General features: G+C 53.6%; 2 protein-coding genes across 3 annotated transcripts in view; both read left to right on the forward strand.

Moving 5' to 3' along the window:
• ETFB (electron transfer flavoprotein subunit beta) lies at positions 1-12659 on the forward strand. Its single transcript, XM_005910675.3, has 6 exons — positions 1-149; positions 5730-5888; positions 6051-6209; positions 6943-7005; positions 8650-8808; positions 12446-12659. The coding sequence occupies exons 1-6, from the start codon at positions 93-95 to the stop codon at positions 12614-12616; spliced, it is 768 nt and encodes a 255-aa protein (XP_005910737.1). The 5' UTR covers positions 1-92; the 3' UTR covers positions 12617-12659.
• The window catches only part of VSIG10L (V-set and immunoglobulin domain containing 10 like), a 17090-nt gene continuing 8822 nt past the window's right edge, over positions 12634-20901 (forward strand). Inside the window, exons 1-8 of one of the 2 annotated variants that reach the window (XM_005910681.3) lie at positions 12634-12772; positions 15387-15520; positions 15601-16434; positions 16838-17131; positions 17280-17564; positions 18819-19073; positions 19476-19754; positions 20168-20461. In XM_005910681.3, coding sequence (XP_005910743.3) covers positions 15481-15520; positions 15601-16434; positions 16838-17131; positions 17280-17564; positions 18819-19073; positions 19476-19754; positions 20168-20461 — 2281 coding nt within the window. In that variant the 5' untranslated portion in view covers positions 12634-12772; positions 15387-15480. The remainder of the gene's footprint in view (positions 12773-15386; positions 15521-15600; positions 16435-16837; positions 17132-17279; positions 17565-18818; positions 19074-19475; positions 19755-20167; positions 20462-20901) is intronic. The other variant, XM_070387081.1, reaches the window with a different exon arrangement.

Here is a 20901-nt window from a genome sequence, read left to right on the forward strand (position 1 = left end):
GGGCGCAGGCGCAGAGGAGGGCAGGGGGGCGGGGCGAGCGGTCAGGGAAGCAGAAGGTGAGTTCGGACCCGGCGGGTCGCCGCGGCAGGAAGATGGCGGAGCTGCGCGCGCTCGTGGCTGTCAAGAGGGTCATCGACTTCGCAGTGAAGGTGACCGGCTCCCCTCTCCTCTCCCTCCTCCCTGAACCCTGCGGTCGTGTACTTCCGGGGTCACGAGCGCCCACCGTATAAGGGTCTTCTGGTACCTCTCGTGTCTGCCGCTCTCCCAAACGTCCGAGTCACATCTGAGGGCGGAGATCACCGAACGGAGAGGTTCTGAGGTTCCCGTCCTGGTTCATTTAAAGCCAGCCTTTCTGGGGTCATGACTCCGTCCCCCTTCCGCCAGTTCTATACTCAGTGTCTTGAGAACTGCGTGTGGGCCGAGTTAACGTCTCTGTTTCTTACCTGCTGGAAGAGCCGTGGCCTCTAACGCACGAAGAAACCGAGTCACAGAGAGGCCACTCGGCTGAGAAGGGGCTGAGCCGGGATTCCTAGCCAGGTCCCGCTGACTCCTCACCCCAATTAGTGCCTTTGAACACGAACCAGGATTTCACTCACTCGGCTGCGTTGCACACTCAAAGGACTGTTGGGCACAGGCAATGTGCTATAATGGAAGTCCTCTGGGAACCCAGAAGCTATCCAGCCCCAGGGCGAGCGAGGAGGCTCTAGCTCGGAAGGAGAAAGGTTTGCTAAAGATGAAAGCCAATCTGACAAGCTGATGGAAATAGCTTACAGCCTCCACGAGATGGGGTGGAGGGCAGGGTCCCTGAGGACCGGGCTTGTCCGCAGGGAAGCTGGTCTGGACAGAGGTAAATCAGACAGACTCCCTCAGACAAAAGCCACTTTGTCTCAATAGTTGGCTTGAACCAGACTGAAGGCAGTGACTGTCCGTCCATGTCTGTCCCCACCTCCCCACCCCTGTCAGTACACCTGAGTACACCTCTGTGTCCCCAGCATTGCCCAACACAGGGCCTGGAAGCCTGTCCGCACATGAAAACCTCATTGATTGTTGACAGCTCATGTTAAGTGGGTCCTTGCTATGCACTAGACAGGGTTCTTAGTTCTTGACAGAGATGAATTGATTCAGTCCTTTCAATACCATCTAGATATGAATCCCATTGGACAGGTAAGGACACTGAGGCCCTTGGAGGTTCTGTTGGTTGTCGGATCACCCGTCAGGGCAGCAGCAGTCAGGATCAAAAGGTAGCCAGGGCCTCCTCTCATTTCTACCTGACAGCCATTTGGCCTAATAACAGCTCTGGCACCATGTGACAGGGGAGTTGCCTCCAACATTTGGGGGGCAAGCTTGTTTTGGGGTCCTACAACCCAATTCTCCTGGTGTCCTCTCCCCTCTGACTGTCCCTTTGGGCTCCCATAGCCTTCCTCAGTGCTAGTCCTAGACCCTGGCCTGAGATGCCTGTCTCACCAATCAGACAGGCTCACATTTGACTCAGCTCTAGGTTTCAGCTTGGGCTTCCCTGGTGGCTCAGGTGGTGAAGAATCTGTCTGCAGTGCTAGAGACCCGTTTTCGATCCCTGAGTTGGGAAGATCCCCTGGAGAAGGGAATGGCTACCTCTCCAGTATTCTTGCCTGGAGAATTCCATGGACAGAGGAGCCTGGCAGGCTACAGTCCATGCGGTTGCAAAGAGTCGGACACGACTGAGTGACTAATGTTTTCTTAGGTCCCAGCATTGCCCAGCACAGGACCTGACACATGGGGGCCTCTGGTGTTTGTGCCGAATGCGGAAGTGTGAATTCCTCCTTATATGAATTCCTGTCCTTTTCCGGAAGTGTTGGTGCTGCTTGCCCCTCCCACAGTGCCCCAGGGTGTCTCCCTGGATGTGTTTGTTACTATTACTAGTTCAGAAAAAAAGTGATTCAAACAGTGCCAGCTCTCTAAGCACCGGGCCAAACCTGGAGCACCACCCCAGCTTCCTTCCTTCACCTCCGCAGCCTGTCATTTCTCAGCCCAGTGCCTTCTGCCCTCTCCATCTCTCTGCCCTGCTCCCTCTTCTCCAGCGGTTCAGGCCTCCTCTTCTACCTGAACCCTCAGTGTCGTCTCCTCCCCAGTTCCCCAGTCTCTCCCTTCCAGTTCATCCCTTCCCAGCCTTGGAGTTGGAGGGGGCTTCCTACACCCAGGGCTGACCCTGTGCCCCCACCATCATCCTGTTTTTCCCCAGCTCCCGCAGGACAAAGTCCCAGTCCCTCAGCCTGGTGCTCAGGCCTCTCTGTGGTCCAGCCCTGGCTCCCTGGCCTTCCATCACCCCTCCTCGGTGCCTCTGCAGCTCCAAGCTGCTCAGACTTTCCCAACAGACCAGACTGCTGCTTGCCTTGTGCCTTTTCCCCCGCTGTGCCTTCTGCTTGGGTGCCTTTCCAGCTCCACCCTCCCACCTCTGCTTCTTATCCCTCCCTTGTCCTGCCTGATTCCCATCTCATGGATTGCAATAGGGCTAAGGGATTCTATGACGTCACCACCTCCCGGAAATCCCCCTCCCCCACCGCCTCATCCCTTTAGGCTACTCTGATGTGTCCTTGGGCCCTCCCGCAGCCCCTTGGGCTTGGTCTCAGCCCTTCCCACACTGGATTAATTAAGATCCTCTGTTTGCCCAGATGTCCACCCCCTGCCCCCAGATTGGCAGCTTTTGCGGGGGGAGGGGGGTGGCGGGGCGTGTGCAAGGCCTGACCCAACTCTGTGTTTCCAGCATCGCTTCCTCACTTCTGTCCAGACTCAACTCAGCGTCACCTAGCCTCTGAGGCCTTCCGTGGTCACCTGCTCCGCCTCTCTGTGCTTTGGTTGCCCCATCTAGCAAGTGGGGATGGCAGTGGCAGTAACCAGCCTCCTGCGTTCTTTGGATAGTTAAACGAGTTAAGGCTTATAAAGCCCTTGGAGGCTTTCCCTGCCTGTTTCTGTTGAGGGTTAATTTGTTGCACCTTAAAAAGAAAGCCTGGAAGCTTCATTGAATCATCTCCCTCAATTTATAAAAACATCTTTATTCAAAAAAAGACCATACTGAGTTTGCAGGCCAACCATTGTTTCCTGACTTAAGTAATTTAAGTAAGCTGTGTTTCTGAAGCCTGGAAACAACTCAAGCTTCAAAGGTCTTCCCTGGAGATGAGCTGGCACGGGTCCTCGCTACCAGAGAACTCATCTCTTTCTCCCTGGGAGTCAGGAGTCCGTGGCTGGGCGTCCTGCCAGGGCTGGAACAGGCTGGGACGCTCCCTTGGCCTCCGCTGACTGCCCCCAGTGAGGCCTTGTACTGATTAGGGGGGCCACTTTCCTGTTTATAAAGGGGAGGCTCCTATGTTGAATTTTGTTTGTTTTTTTTTAATGAAAGAAAGGGCTTTGGTGTTTTAGTTTCCATGCTGTTTAGTAAGTGACTGATCAGCGGACAGGTGCCCTTGTGAGCAGGCTGTCATTTAGTCATCCGACAAATACTTACAATGCACCCACCACGTGCCAGGCACTGTGCTAGGCCCAGGGGATATGGTCATGACCAAAACGCACATAAATTCCTGTCTTCGTGGAGTTCCCACATTTTGCTGGGGAGAAGACAGTTCTGACATATGTCATGTGGCAGATGGTTGGGCATTGTGATGGAAAGAGACAGAGAAAGATGAGACAGAGTTGAGAGGATTGCAGTTTGAGGAAGAGGCCAGGGAAGGCAGAAGGAGGTGAGGGATGGAGCCAAGGGTATGTCTGGGGAAATCCTGTGTGATCCACCCTGTAGAGGTTCTAGTAGGAAAAGAAAAGCAAAACATGGACTCGTGTTTGCTCCATGGCTTTTTCTGTAAAGTTAATTGAGTAAGTTCTAGAGTCTGTGCCCTATTGTTGGTGCCAAGATGACTTTTCCAGAACTGGGATAGGGTTGTTCTTTTTCTCTTTCTCCCCCTCCTCCTTTTAATGTTACCAGTCCCTGAGGCACAGGCAGACTGGGAGACCCCTCCCCAAATCCCACACTCCCATCTCAGTTCTGTCCTGTGGATGGGAGGAACAGCCACATCTCCCCCACCCCCCAGGCCCAGAGAAACCGGTGCAGGGAAATAGTAAGAGAGAGAATCCCAGTGTCCCCCGCTGGGCCATGCTGTCACCCTGGATCTGCTCTGTTCAAGGAAAAGAGAGGGAGGTCCTGAGCCAGGTTATGTCGGCTCCCAAGCCAAGCTCCTCTGGGCATCTCTCTCTCAGGCTGGAGCCCAATTCAGCGTCCCCCTCTCTGTGCTAATGTACCCACTGGAAACCCAAGAGTCCACTCGACTCTTCCCTCTAACCGCTCCCCCTCCCCAACCCCAGCACCCCGTCAGTTTCACCTCCAAAGACCTCCAGTCCATCCAGTTCCCCATCACCACTGTCACGGCTGTCCAAAGCAGTCATTTCAGATTTCAGTGACCGACAGCCACGCAGTCCCCACTTCTGCTCTTGCCATTTTTCCAGTTTTCTCCACCAAGGATCCAGAATGACCTTGTGCAAACTCAAGTTGGATGCACTCACCTCTTTATGCTGTTCTTTGGATCAAGGCCCTTCTACCTGCTGGGCCCTGGACAGTCGTATTACTTTCCTGTTGCTTCTGAAACTAGTTACCATAAACTTGTGTGACTCCCAACAACCCAGATTCCTTCTCTTCCAGTTCTGGAGGTCAGATGTCTGCAGTGAGTCTACTGGATTAATTTCAAGGTGTCAGCAGGGCTGTGTGTCTTCCAGAGGCTCCAGGAGAGAATCTGTCTCTTGGCTTTGCCAGCTCCTGGAGGCCCCCTGCATCCCTTGGCTTGTGGCCCCTTCCTCTGTCTTCAGTCAGCAGTGTAGCATTTTCAGTCTCTCTCTTGGACCCTGACACTCTCTTCCCTCCCTCTTTCACTTATAAGGAACGTTGTGACTCGTTTGGGCCCACCTGGTTCATCCCAGGTAACCTCTCTCAGAATCCTGAATGTAAGCACTTTTGCATAAGTCCCTTTTACTACGTAGGCTACAGTCACCATGCAGGCGACAGTCACAGTTTCCAAGGGTTAGGATGTGGGCATCTTGAGGATCACACCAGTCCAGCCCTTGCCAGCCTCTGCAACAGCACACTGCGTTCCCCTGGCCGAACCAGCCCCCTGGGACTCCTCAAACCCCAGGGCCTTTGCACTTGCTCCCCCCACCCCTGACACTTTCCCACACACTTTACCTCCTCAATGCCAGTTCCCTTTCAGGTTCAGCTTAACTGCCACTGCCTCAGGGAATCCTCCTCTGATAGCCTCCAACATCAGACTGGGCGGGGGCCCCCCTCATCCTGTCTTATAGCTCCCTGACTCCTCCTCTAGGATTGTCAGGTGGTACCGAAGGAGACTAGAGTGCTTGGGGCCCAGAGCACTGCCGACTGACCATGTGACTGTGGGACAGTTACTTCCATTCGGGGCCTTCGCTGGTGGCTCAGGGTAAAGAATCCGCCTGCCAAGCAGGAGACACAGGTTCAATCCCTGGATTGGGAAGATCCCCTGGAGAAGGAAACGGCAGCCCCCTCCAGTATTCTTGCCTGGAGAATCCCACGGACAAAGGAGCCTGGCGGGCTACAGGCCATAGGGTCGAAAAGAGTTGGACAAGACCGAAGCGACTTAGCACACACACACGAGGTCCCCATCCAGCCTGGGTAGAGCTTGGTGTCTCAGCCCCTGCCTCCTTACCTGCTGACTTTGCCCCTTCTCCTCCTGGCTGAGCAGATCCGGGTGAAGCCCGACAAGACGGGTGTGGTCACGGATGGCGTGAAGCATTCCATGAACCCCTTCTGTGAGATCGCGGTGGAGGAGGCCGTGCGACTCAAGGAGAAGAAGTTGGTGAAGGAAATCATTGCCGTCAGCTGTGGGCCTGCCCAGTGCCAGGTGCTCTGGGCCTGCGGAGGGGCTGGGGCCCCACATCCTGCGTCAGAGGGAGGAGGGGCCGGGGGCTGGACCCCTGGGTCTGAGGGAGGAGGGGCTGGGGGCCTGTGCTCCTGGGTCCCCCTCAGGCTAGAAGCCAAGTCAAGCCCCTTCTTTGCCCGGCAGGAGACAATCCGCACCGCTCTGGCCATGGGTGCAGACCGGGGCATCCACGTGGAGGTGCCTGCTGCAGAAGCGAATCACCTGGGTCCCCTGCAGGTGGCTCGGGTCCTGGCCAAGCTGGCAGAGAAGGAGAAGGTGGACCTGGTGCTGCTGGGAAAGCAGGTAGGTGGCAGAATCATGATTCAAACTGGCTGAAGCCAAAAAGCAAATTTATTAGTTCATGTAAGGAAGCTTCAGGCACAGCTTGACCCACATGCTATACCGTCGGTAACTCTGTGTTGGCTTTACTCTCTGTAGCTCCAGGCTCACATCCCAGCAGCCTGAGAGCCCCAGCAGAAAGACAGGAACCTCTATCACAAGGACTCCAGCAAAACTTTCAGAGCTGACTCTTCATTGGTCCAGCTGGAGTCACGTGCCCATCCTTGAATTAATCACTGGGGTCAGAGATAAAGCGTTCCCACTGGCCCAGATGCCATCCATGTGGTTGCTCTGTGTGACCAGAACGGGTATGCCTAGAGTGACATCGCTGGAATATTAGAGAAGGGGCAAAGACATACCAGGGCCCCTCATGTGCTCCTCAAAAAGTGACTGCCTCTCTCGGGGCCTAAGTGAGGGGACGGGAGCATTGTGGACCAGGAGTCAGCAAATTGGTCCATGGCCACCACTGATTTTATAAATAAAGTTTTACTGAAATGCTACCACATTTGTTTATGTAGACACCTATTGTCTATGCCTGCTTGTCCTCTATAGGAGCAAAGCTGAGTGATCGTAAGAGTGTTTTTATTTTTTACCTGGCCTGTTATAGAAACATCTGCCAGCCTCCTTTCTAGAACAAAAGCCCAAATGGTACCTGAGAAACCCCATCATTGTACAATCTTCTCTCTTCTCCACTCAGGCCATCGATGATGATTGTAACCAAACAGGGCAGATGACAGCTGGATTTCTGGACTGGCCACAGGTGAGGCCAGAGTGGGGACCATCTGCTGAAGGCCAGGCCTGGGTGCTCAGAACACAGCCACCCAATCTCTGCCCTTCTGGAGGGAGGCACGTGTGAAGCTGGACGCCTGCTCCAGTGGGCAGAAGTGGGGTCGCATATGCAAGACTCCAGGCCTCCTCTGGGCCTTCACGTGCCCCTTCCCCATCCTGCTGCCCCTCAGCCACACCCAGCTCAGCCCTGCCCCAGGGCCTTTGCACCTGCTATTCCCTCAGCCTGGAACAGGGTTCTCTCAGATCACCTCAAGGCTTTTCACTTACCTCCAGGTTTCTCCTCAGGTTTCACCTCTTCAGAGAGGCCTACCTTGCCCACAGTCTATGAAATACGTCCCCTCTCCAACCCCATGAGCCCCATTCCTGCCTAACTGAAATGCAAATGACAGGAGTCATTTAAAATTTTTCACAGCCACTTTCAAAAAGTAAAAAAGGCCAAATTTATTTCAATCTTATTTTAGTTCACATAATATATCAAAAATATTATTTTAACATGTCACAGAGAAAAAATATTGGGCTATTTTACATTCTTTTGGTTTTTGGTATGAGGTTTTTGAAATCCAATGTGTATTTTATTTTTACAGAGTATTTCAATTCAGATGCTCAGTTTCTATCAGAAATATTTAGATTCCTAAAACTCATTGTTGAAAAAGTAGATTCATATGCCCAAGTTGTTCCAAACAGGCTTAAATAACCATCAAATATCCTGCACATACATAAAGTGTATAGTTAAGTGCACTTTGATACGTGTTACAAATATATTACACACCCGTGAAACCATCCCCACAGTTATGATAATGGATCTTGCTTATTGGTTTTAAAATCTAAATTAACGAAATAAAATGAAAAATTCCATCCACACCTCAGTGGAACTAACCACATTTCACGGGCTCGGAAGCCACCTGTGGCCAGTGGCCACTGTGCATTTACTTGCTTATTGGCGGTCTTCACTGTGGGATAAATGCCCCAAAGCTGGAACCTTATCAGTTGTGTTCACAGTGTATATCCAAGAGCAGGCTTATGGGGCATTCCGGGTGAGACCTGAAAGATGTGTCCAGTGAATAAGTGACACAATAGAGAGAACAGATTGCTTAGACAGAGGGTGTAGGTCACATCTGGAAATGCTGATTCAGGACTGAAGGACCCAAGAGCCTTGGGCCAGAGGGTGGGCACTATATGAAGAAGGTGGGGCCCCAGACGATGTTTTGAGGATCCAGGTACACTTGAGGTTCTGTTGTCAAGAGGCCTCAAAGGAGCTCTTGGGGACAGAAAGTTGGGTAAATGAACCATGACACGAGCCTTGAACCAGCCTGGACATCTTTTTGAGCCTCTCTCTGCCTCAGTTTTCCTCATCTGTAAAGTGGGATAATAGCACTTCCCTCATAGAGTTCCTAGGAGGATATGGTGACTTGGTACATTTCAATCACTTGGAACAGTGTCCCATACTCAACACGTGTTCATTATCATTAAGAAAGGGAGATCCAGTGGGTAGGTTTAGGATATTAGGAACTATATATCCTGAGTCCCAAGAAAGACACCCTCCCCTGGATTTTTGAGATCCCTCTGGGACTTCCTTAGTTAATCTCCCATGTCCCCCCATGCTGTCCCTCCCCAGGGCACATTCGCCTCCCAGGTGACACTGGAAGGGGACAAGATCAAAGTGGAACGGGAGATTGATGGGGGCCTGGAGACTCTGCGCCTGAAGCTGCCTGCTGTGGTGACCGCTGACCTGCGGCTCAATGAGCCCCGCTATGCAACGTTGCCCAACATCATGGTGAGTACTTGGCAGAGGGGCCACTGAGGGGCTGGGAAGGGGCGGGTGCTGCAGGCCCCAATGCCTTACTGGTGGTCAGGTGGGAGGAGAGCAGACCCAAGGGATGTCTCCAAAGGAAGGGGCCACCTGGTGAGTCTGGCTGACAGAGGGTTCAGTTCAGTGCAGTTCAGTTGCTGAGGTGTCCGACTCTTTGCGACCCCATGAATTGCAGCACGCCAGGCCTCCCTCTCCATCACCAACTCCCAGAGTTCACTCAAACTCATGTCCATCGAGTCGGTGATGCCATCCAGCCATCTCATCCTCTGTTGTCCCCTCTTCCTCCTGCCCCCAATCCCTCCCAGCATCAGAGTCTTTTCCAGTGAGTCAACTCTTCACATGAGGTGGCCAAAGTACTGGAGTTTCAGCTTTAGCATCATTCCTTCCAAAGAACACCGAGGACTGATCTCCTTTAGAATGGACTGGTTGGATCTCCTTGCAGTCCAAGGGACTCTCAAGAGTCTTCTCCAACACCACAGTTCAAAAGCATCAATTCTTCGGCTCTCAGCTTTCTTCACAGTCCAACTCTCACATCCATACATGACCACTGAAAAAACCATAGCCTTGAGTAGACGGACCTTTGTTGGCAAAGTAATGTCTCTGCAATCTTGATTCCAGCTTGTGCTTCTTCCAGCCCAGCGTTTCTCATGATGTACTCTGCATAGAAGTTAAATAAGCAGGGTGACAATATACAGCCTTGAGACACTCCTTTCCTGATTTGGAACCAATCTGTTGTTCCATGTCCAGTTCTAACTGTTGCTTCCTGACCTGTATACAGGTTTCTCAAGAGGCAGGTCAGGTGGTCTGGTATTCCCATCTCTTTCAGAATTTTCCACAGTTTATTGTGATCCACACAGTCAAAGGCTTTGGTCTAGTCAATAAAGCAAAAGTAGATGTTTTTCTGGAACTCTCTTGCTTTTTCCATGATCCAGTGGATGTTGGCAATTTGATCTCTGGTTCCTCTGCCTTTTCTAAAACCAGCTTGAACATCTGGAAGTTCACGGTTCACGTATTGCTGGAGCCTGGCTTGGAGAATTTTGAGCATTACTTTACTAGCGTGTGAGATGAGTGCAACTGTGCGGTAGCTTGAGCATTCTTTGGCATTGCCTTTCTTTGGGATTGGAATGAAAACTGACCTTTTCCAGTCCTGTGGCCACTGCTGAGTTTTCCAAATTTGCTGGCATATTGAGTGCAGCCCTTTCACAGCATCATCTTCCAGGATTTGAAATAGCTCAACTGGAATTCCATCACCTCCACTAGCTTTGTTCGTAGTGATGCTTTCTAAGGCCCACTTGACTTCACATTCCAGGATGTCTGGCTCTAGGTAAGTGATCACACCATCGTGATTATCTGGGTTGTGAAGATCTTTTTTGTATAGTTCTGTGTATTCTTGCCACCTCTTCTTAATATCTTCTGCTTCTGTTAGGTTCATACCATTTCTGTCCTTTATCGAGCCCATCTTTCCATGAAATGTTCCCTTGGTATCTCTAATTTTCTTGAAGAGATCTCTAGTCTTTCCCATTCTGTTGTTTTCCCCTATTTCTTTGCATTGATCCCTGAGGAAGGCTTTCTTATCTCTTCTTGCTATTCTTTGGAACTCTGCATTCAGATGCTTATATCTTTACTTTGCTCCTTTGCTTTTCGCTTCTCTTCTTTTCACAGCCATTTGCAAGGCATCCCCAGATAGCCATTTTGCTTTTTTGCATTTCTTTTCCACGGGAATGGTCTTGATCCCTGTGTCCTGTACAATGTCACAAACCTCATTCCATAGTTCATCAGGCACTCTATCTATCAGATCTAGGCCCTTAAATCTATTTCTCACTTCCACTGTATAATCATAAGGGATTTGATTTAGGTCATACCTGAATGGTCTAGTGGTTTTCCCTACTTTCTTCAATTTAAGTCTGAATTTGGCAATAAGGAGTTCATGATCTGAGCCACAGTCAGCTCCCAGTCTTGTTTTTGCTGACTGTATAGAGCTTCTCCATCTTTGGCTGCAAAGAATAGAATCAATCTGATTTCGGTATTGACCATCTGGTGATGTCCATGTGTAGAGTCTTCTCTTGTGTTGTTGGAAGAGGGTGTTTGCTGTGACCAGTGTGTTCTCTTGGCAAAACTCTATTAGCCTTTGCCCTGCTTCATTCCGTATTCCAAGGCCAAATTTGCCTGTTTGAAGTTTGGAGTTTGAAACTCCAGGTGTTTCTTGACTTCCTACTTTTGCATTCCAGTCCCCTGTAATGAAAAGGACATATTTTTTGGGTGTTAGTTCTAAAAGGTCTTGTAGGTCTTCATAGAACCATTCAACTTCAGCTTCTTCAGCATTACTGGTTGGGGCATAGACTTAGATTACTGTGATATTGAATGGTTTGCCTTGGAAACGAACAGAGATCATTCTGTCATTTTTGAGATTGCATCCAAGTACTGCATTTCTTTGTTGACCATGATGGCTACTCCATTTCTTCTAAGGGATTCCTGCCCTTAGACAGAGGGTTCACTGAATCATTTCTGCCAATAGTGAGAGTTCCGGGAGAGGGTACTGTTTTGGTGAATGGGGCAGGTTTTCTGGTCACCTCAGCCAACAGAAAGGCTTCACTGGCCAATAGGAAGGGTTACCCGTCATTCCAACATATGGGAAAAGTTGATTGTGTAATCTTAGCCAATTAGATCATCTTGGTTCATCAGGGAGGGCTCCGCTGGTAATCATTACCAACAGGAAAGAATCATTTAGGCCATCTAGGCCTAACTAGGAAGAGTTCATGGGGTCTCTTGGCAAACATGGTGAAATCACTGTTCATCTAGATTCTAGCATGGGTTCATTCTGTCATCTCAGCCAATAGGAAGAGTTCAGTGTATCATCTCAGCCAATAGGGAGGGTTTAGTGTGTTGTCTCAGACAATATGGAGAACATCATGGGCCATCTCAGCCAATAGGGTACGTTCAGTGAACCATCTCAGCCAATAGGGAGAGTTCATTGTGTTTTCTCAGCCAAACAGGAGAATTTAGCATGTCATTTCAAGTCATAAGGAGCATTCAGTTTGTCATTTATCCAACAAGGAAAGTTCATTGAGTCATCATAGCCAATGGGTGAGTTCAGTGAGTTATCTCAGCCAATAGGAAGGTATCAATGTGTCATCCCAGCCACTAGGGAAGGTTCAGTGAGTCATCTCAGCCAATAGAATTTTAATGTGTCATCCCAGCCAATAGGGAGTGTTTAGTAGGTCATTTCATGTAACAGGGAGGGTTCACTGAGTCATCCCAACAAGGAGAGTACAATTGGTCATCTTGGCCAAAGGTCAATTGAGTTATTATTGCCAAAGGATGACTTTTCCAGCCCTTTCCAGCCAGTGAAGGACTTCCCACGGTGGTTAACTAAAGGGGGGCTTCCACAATAGGAGGGCTCCCCAGGGCACCCCAGCCAGCAGGAATTGTCCACACCAAGTGTGGCCCTGTAAGAGGTCACATGTACCCTGGCCAGTGGGCAGATCCAAAAGGGTTCAGCCAATGGGAGTGGTTCTGCAGGTGTGGCTCGCATGGAAAGGGGCTGCAAGAGGGTGGGCAGGGGCTGGGGCAGCCCTGTGAAATTGTGGCCTCCCGAGCGCAGAAAGCCAAGAAGAAGAAGATCGAGGTGATTAAGGCAGGGGACCTGGGCGTGGACCTGACCTCCAAGCTCTCCGTGATTAGCGTGGAAGACCCGCCCCAGCGCACAGCCGGTGTCAAGGTGGAGACCACAGAGGACCTGGTGGCCAAACTGAAGGAGATTGGGCGCATCTGAGCCCCTTCCCTGAAACCCAGCAATAAAGCCATGACTCTTCCGACGTCTGTCTCCATTAACTCATTCCCCGGGAATCCATTCTTTGATTCATTCAACGAACATTTACTCAAGTCTCCCATGTACCAGGTCCTGTGCTGGGCGACACTGGGGACCCAAGTGAGTCATGTCAGGTCCCTGCCTATGAGGACCTTCGGTGTTGAAGGAGGGACAGACATGGGTGCCCGGCCTTTGCTGAGACTTGGGACACAAGAGGGAATGATGCCGGAAGCTCTGGTCCTGGTTGGGCAGACAGACAAGCAACAGACAATCCAAACCTAGGGTGGGTATGAAGAGCTGGGCCCTGGAGTCAGAGACAGTGATTTTAGAGCCTCACTCTCATACTTACCAGTTGTGAGATCTTGAGTGAGTTACTTCCTGTCTCTGATGTTCAGTTTCTTCATGTGGAGGATCGAAACAGGAAGAGCTTGGTACAGTGGTTAAGGGCCTGGTTAACCCAGGTTCAGCTCCCAGCCTGGCCAGTCCCTGGCTCTGGGAGGACCTTTGGCAGACTCCTATTCTCTGAGCCTGGGCTTCTTCCTCCATCAAGTGGAGTCAGTAATGATACCTGTTTTCTGCTTGTTTGTTATGGTATAAGGTGCGTGCTAAGTCGCTTCAGTATTGTCTGACTCTTTGCAACCCCATGGACTGTAGCCCGCCAGGCTCCTCTGTCCATGGGATTTCCCAGGCAAGAATACTAGCGTGGGTTGCCATGCCCTCCTCCAGGGGATCTCGACCCAGGGATTGAACCCAAGTTTCCTGCATTGCAGGCGGATTCTTTGCCACTGAGACACCAGGGAAACCCATCACAGCATAGCAAACCTCTCTAAAACTTGGTGGTGTAAACCTACAATTACTTTGCTCATAAATCTGAAGTTTGGGCAGGGTTTAGCAGGGACAGCTTGCCTCTTCACGCAGCATTTGTTTGGGTGGCTCTAATGGGAACTCCTAGATGCCCCAGTCACATGCCTGGCAAGCTGGCTGGGGCTGTTGACTTGAGCTGGCTGTTGGCCAGGGGCCACCATACCTCTCTATGGGGGTGATTGAGCTTCCTCTCAGCACGGCAGCTGGCTCCCAAGAGGGAGTGCCCCACAGTACAGAGAGTGGACAGTGCCAGTCTCTCAAGGCCTAGATACAGAAACGCACAGGGCCACTTGTGCTGCACCCCTTCTTGGTCCAACAGTCCCAGAGCCCACCCAGATCCAAGGAAACGGGGCATAGACCCTATTTCTTAATAGAAGAAGTGTGGCATTTGTTGCCATTTTAAAGCTACAAAACCTACCCCATGGGATTTTGAAGGGTTAATTACAATAGCACCTTCAGAACCATACCTGATGTGCAGAAAATGCTCACTCTGTATTATGACCATTATTATCATCAGCATGGGGTTGGGGGGAAGCTCTCAGGAGGAGTGAGCAGCCTGACTGTCACAGACTAAGCTCTTCCCTCTGCCTGGGCAATCTCCAGCAGGTCCCTTGACATCTCTGAGCCACAGTATCCTGGTTCGTAAACACTCAGCTCATAGAGCGTTTAGAAGGGGCTCTGGCCGGTAATGCCAGAGAAGCATTTTGCACAGTTCCTGGTCCATGATAAGTGGGTAATTATTATTTTGGTTCCTAATAAGGTGAGACTTGAAGGACAAGTTGTGGTTTAGCTAGGTGGGAGCGGGTAGGGGAGTGAGCCAGAACATTCCAGGCAGAGGAAACTGTCCCGGCCAAGGCTGGGAGGGGAGAGATGGGCTGAAGAATGGTGGGGTGTTCAAAGAGTAAGTGCTGGAGGGGAAAAGGAGTGGCTCTACCTGATGCAGGACCTGGATGTTCGGATGAGGAACTTGGTTGTCTTCCCAGGGCAGGTGCTGGGGAGCCATAGAGGGCTGTGAGGGTTGGCCGGGTGGGGGAGCAGCTCTGGGGTTAGAAAGACTCTTGGACCATCTGGGGATCCATGGCCTGGAGGGAGGAGGCTAGGCAAGGGGATAGAGAGAGGAGTCAGGGCCTGTGCTGGGGTCATACCAGTAGAAAGAGAGGAAGAGATGGAGCAGAGAGATTCAGGGGGCCAAGGAGGTGGTATGGGATCTGGAGATTGACAGCAGTGAGGGGAAGAGAGGCAGGAGAAAGGCTTCCAGCATCCCTCTAGAAGGTGGAGCTGATTGGAGATGGAGAATGCCTGAGGGTGGGGTTAGAGGAAAGATCCTAAGTTTAGTGGGACAGAGGGTGTATGCCGTTCTAGGGGTCAAGGAGACACAGCTCTGGGTCTCAGGAGATTTGATTGGGTGGAAGACAGCCACTCAAAACAGCCCTGAGGGCAAAAAGGGACCATAGAGAGCAGAGGAGGAGCAGGATCAGACAGGAGTATTTGAGGCCTGGCAGGACGGAGTGGACCGGAGGCCAGGAGGCTGCAGAGGAACGAGACCACAGCCATTAAGAGGCGGGGCTTTCTGAAAGCACGCCTCACCCTCCTCCAGGCAGTCTTCCTGGCTTCACCTCCACTGCTCCTCTCCACAAGCTTGCTACTAAGTTTCCAGCTGGGACTCCACTCTCACCATCTCCCCTCCACCCCCCCCCCACCCCGCTCCCAACGCTGGGCAAGTGGGGAGTGCAGGGGTCAGGTTAGGCACCCCACCCCAAGCTGGGACCAGCTGATGAGGACAAATTGGGTGGGGTCGGTGGCTCAGCCACCAGATCCGGGTGGGGGATCCTGGCACCTCCCACTACATCTGTCTTTCTTCCCCGCCCAGGAAGCTACCAGTCCTGTCAGACTTGTCCAACCCCAGAGGGATCAGTGCAGGCCCTGGGTCTTGCTCCAGTATCCTCGCGGGTGCGGCCAGCACCATGGACACCTCACAGGCTCTGCGGCTCCTCCTGCTCCTGGGTAAGCCCCCGGCTCAGCTGGTTCCCCACCAGCCCCCTTTTCTGCAGCCCAGCACCACCCTCCCCTTCTCTCCTCTGCAGCCTCTGGAGTAGAGGTCCTCGCCTTCCAAGCCTCTTCTGAAATTCAGAGAACCAGTCTCTCCTCGGACCTAGAAAGCTCTTCCCAGGGCCCGGGTGCGAAAATTCCCTCCAACAATCTCCCCAGCTGGAAATTCCCAGATCAGACGGCAGGCTCAAAAGTCTCCACGGATACCCCACTTTCCGAATGGTCTCCCAAGGGGCTGAATTTGAACGATTCCTTTGGGTCCAATATTTCTGCTCAGAGTGAAAATCTGAATCTGGAACCCTTCTCTGGAATCCCCAGTTCCGATGTATCTCCTGACACCTTGGGTTCGCAAGTTGCTGCCCCAAGCCGGGAACTTTCCTTGTCTCTTAGGACCCCAGCTTCCAGCATTTCTGCTCACTTCCCTGATACTAAAGTCTCTGTGGAGGCCCCAGCTTCAAAATACTCCCCTGAGGACAGGGATCTTGAGTTCTCTGCACAGAGCCTGGGTTCTAAAGTGTCCTCAGAGACTCATGCAGGGACAAGCTTCCCCCTGCAGGCGGGGGAGCCTCTTGCAGTCCTGGTGGGGACCACCATCCAGCTCCGGCTGGTTCCAGTCCCCAGCCCTGGCTCCCCACCCCCTCTGGTGGTTTGGCGCCGAGGTTCCAAGGTATTAGCAGCGGGGGGCCTAGGGCCAGGGGCCCCTCTGACTAGCCTGGACCCCACCTATCGAGACCGCCTACGATTTGACCAGGCCCGAGGGGGCCTGGAGCTCACCTCTGCTCAGCTGAAGGATGCTGGGGTCTACACAGTGGAGGTCATCCAGGCTGGGGTCTCGCGGCAGATCCAGGAGTTCACGGTGGGTGTGTATGGTAAGTGGGCTCCAAGCTCCAGATTGCTGACTGCAGGGGCCTGCTGGTGGGCAGGTTACCGCTGTTCTGCGGCTGTGTCCTCCCCAGAGCAAGGGGTTCCTAGACAAGGGAGAGGACTCCTGGGTTGGGAAGAGGCAGAAGAGGAGCTGGGGGTCAAGGCCGATGCTTGAGGGAAGTTGGACCTGGGGACCAAAACTCCTGGGGGCACTGACTCCTGAGTCCCAGAGAGGAGAGAGTTGGGGACTCAGTCTGTGAGAAGAGGATTCCTGGGGCTAAGAGGAGGGCTAAGACGGGGACTCAGCTGGGCCAGGTCCTGGGTGTAAGAGGTGGCAGGGACTGGGTCTCAGACCTAAGGGCAGCAGGGCCTGAGAGCCTAGTCCTGAGCCCATGCCCCCTCCCCCAGAGCCCCTGCCCGAGCTGTCCATGCAGCCCAAGGCTCCGGAGACCCAGGAAGGAGCAGCAGAGCTCCGGCTGCGCTGCATGGGGTGGGGGCCGGGTCGCGGGGAGCTAAGCTGGACGCGGGACGGACGCGCCCTGGATACAGTGGGGTCTGCGGAAGCGGAGCCACCGCGGATCCGCGCAGAGGGCGACCAGCTTCTCATCGCGCGTCCGGTGCGCAGCGACCACGCCCGGTACACCTGCCGCGTCCACAGCCCCTTCGGCCACACAGAGGCCGCGGCCGACGTCAGCGTTTTTTGTGAGTGGGGGGAAGCCTCCGGTCGGGGACACAGATCTGAGGGCTCAGGCTCCTGGAGTCCCTAGGGAGGATGTCTAGTCTTCGTAAATCCTGGGGCGGCCCCAGATGACCCTGACCTTCGCGGTTTCAACCCCCTTCCTCTGCCTAGATGGCCCGGATCTGCCGGTCATCACTGTCTCCTCGAACCGCGATGCCAACCCCGCCCTGTATGTCACCGCGGGCAGCAACGTGACCCTGAGCTGCACCGCCGCCTCTCGGCCACTGGCCGACATCACCTGGAGTCTGGCCGACCCCGCCGAGGCCGCCGTGCCCACCGGCCCACGCCTCCTGCTGCCCGCGGTCCGGCCCGGCCACACCGGAGCCTACGCCTGTATCGCCAGGAACCCGCGAACCGGCAGCCGACGCCGCTCGCTGCTCAACCTCACAGTGGCTGGTGAGTGTGGCTGGGCAGGATGCAGGGGCGGGGTCACCAAGGAGGGGCGGGGATGCCCGAGAGAAGGGGCGGTACCAGCGAGCGGCTGGGACTCCTGGAGGGGACGGGGCCAGCATGGAGGGGCGGGGCCGACAGGGAGGGGCGGAGATCTCTGTAGAGGAACAGGGATGCCCAGGAGAAGGCGAGGAGCAAGGATGGCCAGAAGGGCCTGGGTCAGCACCGGGAGGGCGGGGACTCCTGGGCAAGGGACGGTCTCAACAAATTAAGCAGCGGACGTAAATCGCAAAAGACCCTGATGCTGGGAAAGGTTGAAGGTAGGAGGAGAAGGGAGCAACAGAGGATGAGATGGTTGGATGGCATCACTGACTCAATGGACAGGAGTTTGAACAAACTCCGGGAGATAGTGAAGGACAGGAAAGCCTGGTGAGCCGCGGTCCATGTGCCCGCAAAGAGTCGGACATGACTGAACGGCTGAACAACAAAGTAAATGACAAAAAGTAGTACTCTTGCCTGGAAAATCCCATGGACAGAGGAGCCTGGTAGGCTGCAGTCCATGGGGTCGCTAAGAGTCAGACACGACTGAGCGACTTCACTTTAACTTTTCACTTTCATGCATTGGAGAAGGAAATGGCAACCCACTCCAGTGTTCTTGCTTGGAGAATCCCAGGGACAGGGGAGCCTGGTGGGCTGCCATCTATGGGGTCGCACAGAGTCGGACACGACTGAAGCGACTTAGCAGCAGCAGCAGCAGCAGGAGATAGGAAAGGGCCTAAGTTGCTTGGGCCAGTAACTGGGATCAGGAAAAGAAGTTACCTGGGAAAGGGGACGGAGTCACAGAGGAAGGGGCGGATTCATTCTAGAAAGGGACAGGGTCATCTTAGAAAGGGGGCAGGCCCAGTAGGAAGGGCAGGGGTGTCAACAAAAGGGAAGGGGTCAATAAGAAGAGGCTACTCAGAGTAATCAAAGAGGGGGCCGAGACCCTGGTGGAAGGGGTGGAGCTAGAAAAGGGGGCGGGGCTACGAGCGGAAGGAAAAGAATCAGAGTGGCAAGATGAAGCTTCCTTAGGAAATCGGCGACAGGCAGTGGGGCTGTCCACTTAGCCCTGGGGTTGCCGGAAAGCGAGAGGGGTTTACACGAGAATGGGCGGGGTCAGTGCCTACGGGGCGGGGTCAGGTGAAGAAGAAGAGTAAAGGGGCTGGGGGGGGAACGGACACAGAGCCGACTGACCCCTTGATCTCTCCCTTTCCTCTACAGATTTGCCCCCCGGGTCCCCTCAGTGCTCAGTCGAAGGGGGTCCTGGGGATCGCAGCCTCCGCTTCCGCTGCTCGTGGCCCGGCGGGGCCCCTGCCGCCTCCCTGAAGTTCCAGGGTCTCCCCGAAGGCGTCCAGGAGGGACTGGCGTCCCCTGTGCTCCAGGCAGTGGTCCCCGCCCACCCCCGGCTCAGCGGCGTCCCCGTCACCTGCCTTGCTCGCCACCTGGTGACCACGCGCACGTGCACTGTCATCCCGGGTGAGAGCCTGTGGGATTTCCTTACTGTTTCCCTCGAGGAGGAGCTGGTACTGCTTTGCTCCTTCAGGACTCGAGGGAGGAGGATTTCCTCTGTTTTCAACCCTACAGATGTTCGGAGGTTTTCTCTATACCTCAAGCAGAGGCCGGTCCAAAATTTCTTTCCTGGACCCACCAAGAGAACTGACACTTTCCCAAGTGTTCAGAGCAACAAATGGTTGAGAATAATATGACCTGCTCTACTGCATGTATTTCATAAGTCCTCGTTAAGGAAATCAGACGAATGAATGAGGGAGAGAGTGAAAGGGCAGATCTTCCTCTTGTGGCTAAGGTGCCCTATTAGATTCACCAAAGGGCACAGGACTCCTTCTTTGACTTTCTTGCTCGGGTTTCTTCCGGCTACAGAGGCCCCCCGAGAGGTCCTGCTTCACCCAATCGTAGAGGAGACACGGTCTGGAGAGGCAGAGGTAGCGCTGCAGACGTCTGGCTGTCCCCCACCTTCCAGAGCATCCTGGGCCAGGGAAGGGCGGCCCGTAGCCCCAGGAGGTGGGGGACGCCTGCAGCTCACTGAGGATGGGCGGAGACTTCTCATTGGCAACTTCAGCCTGGACTGGGACCTGGGAAATTACTCCGTGTTGTGCAGTGGGGCGCTGGGTGCTGGGGTCGACAAGATCACCCTCATTGGTGAGTCCCACCTTTTCCCAGAATCTCTCTTCTCCGAAACCCAGGAGACTGGGATTCCAGCCAGTTCCTCCCTCAGACCTAGGGCTCCAGACCCCCAGCCCCTCATCCCTCAGACACAGAAATCTTTGTCCTGGGCCTCCTCCAACCCCAGACCCTAGGACTCCCACCCCCAGATCCCTGATCCCTCAGGGAATCCTGGACCTCAGTCACTTTTTCCAGGGAACCCTCAGACCCTTGCTCCCTCAGACCCAAGAGTCCAGGCCCCCATTCTCTTCCTGTCTTAGATCCAGGAGTTGGGGTCTCCAGACCCTCTGCTCCTAGGACTTAGAAGTCTAGGTCTGTGACCCCTGTTCCTCTCCCTCTTGGACCAGTGAATCCAGCTTCCACCTTGACCTCCCGCCTCACCCCTCCAGGACCATCCATCTCCTCGTGGAGGCTGCAGAGAACCCGGGATGCAGCAGTGCTGACTTGGGATGTGGAGCGCGGAGCCCTGGTCAGCCGTTTCCAGATCCAGGCACGGGTGGAGGCCCCTGACCCGGGCAGAGCCATCGCCTCGGACTGGGTCTCCCTGCTCATCCTGGGGCCTCGGGAGCGTTCAGCTGTGGTGCCCCTCCCTCTTCAGAATCCCAGGACCTGGGTCTTTCGTATCCTGCCCACCCTGGGGGACCAGCCAGGGACGCCCTCCCAAAGCCAGATCTACCGGGTCGGTGAGTTGGAGCCTTTCTCCTGGACTTCCCCCTCTCAAGACTCTTTAGTTGGATCTTCCTTCTTTCTCTGCATTAGTTTCCTGGGGTTGCCGTAATTAGATACCTTGAACTGTGTGGCTAGAAACAACAGAAATGTATTCTCTGCCAACTCTGGAAGCCAGGAGTCTGTGCAGGGTCACGCTGCCTCTGAGACTGTTGAGTTGTTTTTTGTTTCTGTTTTCCGTGTACTGTGTGTTCCTTGTGGTGCACGGGCTTCTCTTGTGGAACCTGGGCTCCAGAGCATGTGCGCTTTTCTTTAGTTGTGACCCACGGAGCTTAGCTGCCTGTGGCCTGTAGGATCTTAGCTCCCCTGACCAGGGATCGAACTGCACATCCCATCTGAATAAGGCAGATTCTTTTTTTTAATTAATTTAAAAATTTTGACTGCACTGGGGCTTCAT

This window comes from Bos mutus, chromosome 18, assembly GCF_027580195.1.
Source record: "Bos mutus isolate GX-2022 chromosome 18, NWIPB_WYAK_1.1, whole genome shotgun sequence".
Lineage (NCBI taxonomy): Eukaryota > Metazoa > Chordata > Mammalia > Artiodactyla > Bovidae > Bos > Bos mutus.